Below are 7,351 nucleotides of genomic sequence, written 5' to 3'. Positions count from 1 at the left end.
GCACCGGGGTTTGGTGGCCGCCGCGGCCGGGGTGGCCAGCGGCATGAGAGGGGAGAGGGGAGAGACGTGTACCGAATGGTTTGGGGCGTGTGGGCAAGCCGTGCCAGAGATTAGTGGGGCGTGGTTGCTAAACACGCGTTTTGAATCAAATAGGAAAAGCAATAGGTGGATAGGATAACGTTGTAGATCTCCGCACCTCATGCTTTTATATAGGGGTAGTCGATAGTGCTCTCTCTCTCTCTAGATATATAAAAACGTTTAAAGTAGTGGAGTTATTTCTTTACGGAAGATACATAGGAACGCTTATAGATAACTAAAGTACTGAAGTATTTTTTATGGAGATAAATAGAAGGGAAACGTTTATAATCGACGTGCCGGCCGATCCTTTTCGCCTCTTCTGCTTCCTTCACGTCTTCTCCAACTGTTTCTCTTCCCCTCCCTCTTCCTCACAGAAACCCACCATAGATCCACTCGATTGTGATCAAGCTTTTGTTTGTGTCGCGCCTCTCTCCTCCATACAGTACTCCGCCATAGATCCCAAGAGGCGGATGCTGGAAACAACATGTTTTTTTGCTGGATCCAACATGTGTTTTTGCTGGAACCACCTTGCGCCATTCATGGAGCCGTCGGAGCATCGGTGCTGCGACGGGGCGCATCACGAAGAAGCGTGCTGGATGCTGGAACCGGCGCCCGTTGTTGCTGGAACCATCGCACACGGATGCTTCGAACGGGGAACCTCGATGCGATGCGACGATGATGGCCGCGGTCACCATCACCGGTACAGGAGTCGCAACCAGCGGCAAAATTTGGTGGAACTAGCAGCAAAAAAAGCTACAACCACATGCAAAATAAGCTACTACCGGCAACCCAAAAGTCTTGTTTTGCTACAACGCACCACCGGCGTCACAGTTTTGCTACCACTGTGTCGCCTTTTTGTTACAATCGGAGTTTCCTTTTGCTACAACTGGCTGCCGGCGATGCTAGAACTGGCAGTGCGACTAACTACGAGCGGCAGACGGGGATGCTACAACCGACTGCTGGAGATGCTGGAACCGGCAGTGCGACGAGCTGCGAGCGGCATACATATATGCTACAACCTGCTGGGCATAAAGCAACGCCCCATGGCGTTCTTTTGCTGGAAGCGGGCGCCGCCGATGCTGCAACCTTCATTGGCGGATGCTACAACCATCAATGCCGGGAGCTACAAGCAACGACGGTGAGCTACTAGCCCGCTTCAATGAGCGGCGACGAGCCAGCGACGACCGGGAAGTAGGAATGCTTCAACGGCGAGCCGGAAAAGCTTCAATGGTGACTGTTTTTTTATGCAACCAGTGCGGCGAGCTGTTGGTTCAACGACGGCGGGGTGGCGGAGCTGCGATGGCGTGCCTCTGTGCTCCAACCATGAGGCCGGTCGGGAGCAGCAATGGCGGTGCCCATGCGCAACACGTTAACAACGAGCTGCTGCTGGGAGGGGCCGCGCGCTTGAAGCCGCTGGCGGAGAAACAACGCGGGGATGACCTGCAGCACGCCAGAGATGATATCGGGACCAGGGGAAGAGAGATCTAGTGAAGGAAAGGGAAATTTTTCAACAGAGAATTGAGAGGCAGGGAGGAAGACGACGTGAGGGAGGGGAAGAAGAGAGATCTGACCGCTGTATATTAAAAAAATCAAGGGCCCATGTTGGACCGGCCGAAAGTTTCGGCCGGTGCACCGGCGCCTATCAGTCGCCTAAATAGAATCCCCTTCCACGCAAAAAGAAAAGAAAAGGATACCTAAACTAGGGCACATGCCGTTCGGCCACACAGATCAGCTGCGATCTTCACACCTGCCCCCTCCGTCCACAACGACCAACGTCGCTGCTTTCGCACCGGCACACTTCATGATCCCCTTGTTGCTAAGTTGAAGCCCCTCCGATTCATCATAACAAGTTTCATAGATTAGTTCAAATTATAACTATAACCACGACACTTATTATGTATCAGAGGGAGTATGGTGTTTTTCTAATAGAAAATCAGCAAGAACAAAAACACAAAGCTCGTCTATGTCCAGATCCACGGACAAATCAACAGCTATCCAAACAACAAATGCAAAGTCCATCAATAAGCTGAAAATGCCAAAGTAGACATAACTAGCTTAAGACATAACAGCAGTATCGTACTGTATATATGTATATATAATACGCTAGACAGGAACAAGTACCGCAAAAGTTCACGATGAAACATTACAAAAATATAATATAAGTAGCAGATAAGTTAACTGAAGGGACAAAGTGTGTAGTTCACATCAGATGCATGACTTAATTTTCACCAAGTGAACATGCTAACCCATCTTCAAAAAGCGTCTTCCTCGAGTTTCATCCGAGGAGTACATGGATTTAATTCATGTTCGTAAGGGTCTGCAGATCCCTTCAGCTCTATAACATGCTGGTTTTCAACAAGAAGGGACCAAGCAACAGTTATCTCCACTTCACATCCACCAATGGAACAGCTTTCTTGACTCACGTTGCTGGATTTGGGTATGAAGGCAACACTTCCAATGATTTCTCCACATGCTGACAAGGCCTTTATAAAAATGGTAAGCCTTCCCATTGATTTTACAGAAACAACTTGCCTTGACAGCTCTAGATTACCCTCTTCATCAATGGGCATTTTTCCAGCTTGCGAATCAAGCAGCGAAATGACTTCAGTTTTGTCTTCAAGAAGTGCATAACAAACAATGCCATTTTCACAAGGCAATGAGCCGTGTACTACGCTGACACTGAGGATAGTGGCTTGGACTGATTGTTCAAGATGCTGACACTGTAACTCTAGTGTGCAAAGGCCCTCGAGGAGAAGTGTATCACGGCGATCACCATAATTATCACCATGAGAAGGGAAGGCTTTACTGATCAGTACTCTATCTTTGGACCTTACTGTGCCCTTTAGCTTTAGATCAGCTTCAATAGTAACAGTGTCCCCAGACATAATTGCACGAGACGGGCCAGTCAATTGCAAAAAGGGATTCTGCAAGTATTATTAGCTTGTCAACAAGGCTGCAGGCAGTAAAAAATAGAAGAACATGAAAGTACCATTGCGTACCTCTTTCGTGAGGATTTGGCAGTCATCCCTAGTGCGAAGGAAGAGAAGGTTGCGACGGTAGTCCACCATGTCTCGGGCAGCGACCACGCCGTATACCTCCAGAGGCCACTCGAGGGCGAAGCCTTTGGTTTCTGTGACATTGATGGAGTAGATCTGCATGGTCCTCAAGAATCTAGCACCCATTGGGGTTTGGCCAGAGTGGCCTGGCATGTAGTGGGTGAAGTGCATGGAGCTGAATATTGCTGCACACAACCAAGTATGTATTAGAAATCTAACGTGAACTAACTTAAGAGCTCACAGGTTACTTTTACAGTCCATTCAAGTTTGTTACATTAACAAGAACAAAGATTACTGTTCAAAAAAAAGAACAAAGATTAATCAAAAAGGTAACATAACAAGTAAATCGCTACACTTACAGGACGGATTAGCTTGCTTGAGATATGCAGCAAGTACAAGAAGAAAAGAAAACTAACTTAAGTATCGCTAGCAGGCATCAATATTTTACTCTACATCAACATTTTCTATTTTCTATTTTCAGCAACAAATAATTGAATTTGAATGTCAAAAGGGAAACATGTATCCACCCTCCATTTACCTCTAGGTTATCTACCGTTCATATGACGAGAATGCGGCCCAGTATTATTCTCATATGTACCCTCCATTTACCTAAGTTTTCTACCATTCATATGGCGAGACTTATTTTCAAAATATTCTAATTTTATTTTCAATAATTTCATTGCTATAAATTCTCGCAGCAATATGTTGGGTGTTATCTGGTTTCATATGAGTTTCGTGTATCATTATACCACATGCAAATGAACTACGAGAATTAAATCTACATTTACGTCATGCACACACACACATATATAAAGAGAGAATTTACTATCAATAGTTACCATGGAACTCATTTAAGGTATCGACATTGTAGAAGGAAAAAAAATACTATAACAATAGGGCTATAATGTAAGATGATCTAACGACGCAATGGAAAAATACGATTTTATGTGCCCTGCACAAAATAAACAAATGGTTGAGTTCCTATACATGTTGCAGCAAGCTGAAATGTTCTTTTTTTACCGAAGAGGAAGCAAAGAGTCTTATTTTCCCAATCCTTGTACTGGATATCATTGGAATGATGTTCCAGTATTTGTTCCATATTTTTTGAGATGTTAAACAGTTAAAAACTTAAAACCTTAACGAACCTTAACAAGTTCCCACAGACAACATTAATAAATACAATTTTGCCTATATATAATTCCTACCCAATGCACTTGTACCTTACTTGTACTAGGTAGAAAAAGAAGAGCAAACTAACTGAAGTATCCCTAGCACACATGCATGTTTACTCACTTGGGTCTTCAAAGCTGCGACCCTTGCTGTATATACGTTCCCAGCATCTACGATGGGCAGCGAAATAATACTCCTCGGCCTTCTTCTCCTCCTCATACTCGTCCACATCTCCATCCTCATCCACATCCCCATCTTCATCCACATCCACAGCCCCCGCCTCTTTGGGGACATCTTCCTTTATAGATTTCATTGCCACTGACAATTCTGGCACCCAATTACCAAGCCTGTTGATAACTGCAGAGATGAACTTCAATGTGGAGCAGTAGCGTACGAAGGACTCACAGGAAAACATGCATATCGCTAGAAATTTCGATTCTGTTGAGGCTAGCTTGCTCATGTCGTCCCACATGTCATCGAACTGCCCCGCGAGTACACCATAGTTGAAGCTGCCACCGCCGCCAATATTGCTCTTCATCAGCACCAATTTGCCCTCGTCGCCGACTCTCGCTGGCCGGATTATGCCCTTTGCTTCAGACCCTTCCATCTTCTGAGTCTCAGAATCGGCAAGACGGGTGATCTTTTGCAACAACTGGAGCATATCCGATTTCAAGTCCAACAGATTATCGTGATCCGCCGAGTTCTCCCCGTCATGGATCCGGCGTATACTCTCAAGCACGAAGATTGCAGCCTCATAGAGCTCCTCTCTTAAGCAGGAATACTCGCCACTGCTTGCCTCGGAAATCCCTGCGGTCGCCATCTCACCGTCCGTCCTCCTTTCTTCTCCACAAAGCCGCCGCCGCAGCCACCGCCGCTCTTTTTTTTAGGGGAAAGGGAAGGCAAAGGCAAAACCTATGGTTTTCTAGATACGGTTCAGACGGCCGAGTGCCTATTATATGGCTGTCTCTCAGGCTCAGCCCCGCCCAGTAGATCTAGAACTCGAGACGCACCTCACCTCAGAGCCAGCCTACAACACCGGGACCGAGACCGCCTCTTTGGCGAAGATAAGTCCGTTTCCCACCTTTTAAACTACTATATATTCCCGTTTGGTCGCCTCTCGCCTTAATCTATCTTTTGTGGAAAAGTTATTTGGCTAACACTCGCTGGGTGAAATCAAAGCGAACACACCTAGAGTCATCAGATTTGGATCGCACGGTGACAGTTTTCACAAAAATCGCACCAAATTAAACAATCTGTCATGTCAGCTTTGTAAAACCCAAATGATAACGCCCACACTATGACATGTTTGCACTTCGCCCACATGTGTTGATACACGTTGATTCTGTTTTCCATGAATCCTAAAGGAATCTGTTAAATTTTCAATGCCACGTGGGCATCATCGTGTGTAAGGGTGTTGGAGAGTTCGCACACACGACCCGCAACACACGGTTGCCAGATGCGTCGTGTGGGCGAATCAGTTTCTGCCCACACAGTCACCACCTAGTCCACGCAAGTGTGGGCGAACTGCTCTTCGCCCACACGACGCTCGTACGTTGTTAGATGACAACTGCAGTTGCGCGTACGTGGCAACTAGGTAAACACAATGGCAACTATGATTCGTTGCTCGATGGCAATTGCAGTTGCGCGTATGTGACAACTATGTAAACACACATGGCAACTGTGATTAACCATACATGGCAACTATGGTTGGACCACACGTGGCAACTAGTCAATCATACATGGCAACTATTGTTTGGCCATGTAGGACAAGTAGTTTATCACACATGGCAATTATAGTTCGAATACACGCGGCAACTACCGTTACTTAGACATGGAAACTATATTTGCCATCCCGGGTGACTAAAGTTGCCATCCCCTAGCGTAACTAAAGTGTCATCCCACGGGTGCGCCAGGACGTGTAGGCAGATTTGCTTCATGGCACACACGCGGGTTGAGGACGAGTACTAGTTTGTTGGGCGTGTGGCACGAAGTAGTTGCGCCCACACGTGTGGGCAGTTCTAATTTCGCTCACACATGACCCGTGTGAGTTGTCTCCTGCTTATGCCACACATGACGTGTGGGAGGATATCTAATATGCTATGGCGGGTTGTGAGCGTTTGAGTTTTTTGAATGCTTACTCTAGTTATCATCAGATCAAGATGGCAGTTAAGGACCAGGAGAAGACAGCTTTTATCACTCCATTTAGAGCCTTCTGCTATGTGTCTATGCCTTTTTGGGCTCAAGAGTGCCTAGGCGACTTACCAGCGATGTGTGCAGAATTGCCTTCACAGTCAGATTGGGCGCAATATTCATGCTTATGTGGATGATATTGTGGTGAAATCTAGAGAGGAGGAAACTTTGATATATGATTTGAAGGAGACCTTCACCAATCTCCGGGTCTACAAGATGATGCTTAACCTGGCTAAGTGCGTTTTTGGTGTGCCATCAGGCAAGCTCTTGGGTTTTCTGGTTTCTAATAGAGGCATTAAAGCTAACCCGGAGAAGATCAAGGCAATTACCTCCTTGGCAAAGCCGGCGTGTATCAATGATGTTCAATGTCTGGTGGGTCGTATTACTGCATTAAGCCGTTTCATAAGCCGGTTGGGTGAGAAGGCTATACCACTGTACCAGATGATGAAGAAAACATATGACTTTGTCTGGAGTGATGCTGCTAATGACACGTTTAAAGCTTTGAAAAAACAGCTAATTGAACCGCCAGTCCTCGCCGCTCCTATTGATAAGGAGATATTGTTATTATATGTGGCTGCTAATGCCCGGGCTGTCAGTGTAGCCATTGCGGTGGAACGGAAGGAAGCAGACAAGGAGTATCCGGTTCAACGTCCGGTTTACTATATCAGTGAAGTGCTTATTGAGTCCAAGCAGAGGTATCCGCACTGGCAGACGCTCGTATACGGGGTGTTCATGGCCAGTCGGAAGCTTAAGAAATATTTTTTGGGTCATCCCATCACTTTGGTTAGTTCTGCATCCTTAGGGGATATTGTTCAAACAGAGAAGCCACATGTTGGGTAGCCAAGTGGCCATTGATC

At 46.2% G+C, this 7,351-nt stretch overlaps 1 protein-coding gene across 1 annotated transcript; it reads right to left on the bottom strand.

Moving 5' to 3' along the window:
• Positions 1 to 2,193: 2,193 nt before the first annotated feature.
• LOC123042355 (uncharacterized) lies at positions 2,194 to 5,285 on the bottom strand. Its single transcript, XM_044464827.1, has 3 exons — positions 4,428 to 5,285; positions 3,078 to 3,319; positions 2,194 to 3,002 (listed from the first exon to the last, which is right to left on the bottom strand). Exons 1-3 carry the CDS (start codon positions 5,122 to 5,124, stop codon positions 2,331 to 2,333), a joined length of 1,611 nt encoding a protein of 536 aa, XP_044320762.1. The 5' UTR covers positions 5,125 to 5,285; the 3' UTR covers positions 2,194 to 2,330.
• Between the last annotated feature and the right edge of the window lie 2,066 nt (positions 5,286 to 7,351).

The sequence above is a fragment of the Triticum aestivum genome, chromosome 2B (assembly GCF_018294505.1).
Source record: "Triticum aestivum cultivar Chinese Spring chromosome 2B, IWGSC CS RefSeq v2.1, whole genome shotgun sequence".
NCBI classification, from domain to species: Eukaryota; Viridiplantae; Streptophyta; class Magnoliopsida; order Poales; family Poaceae; genus Triticum; species Triticum aestivum.
Note: the sequence above shows the minus strand (reverse complement) of the source record. Positions and strands in the feature narration are given on the sequence as shown.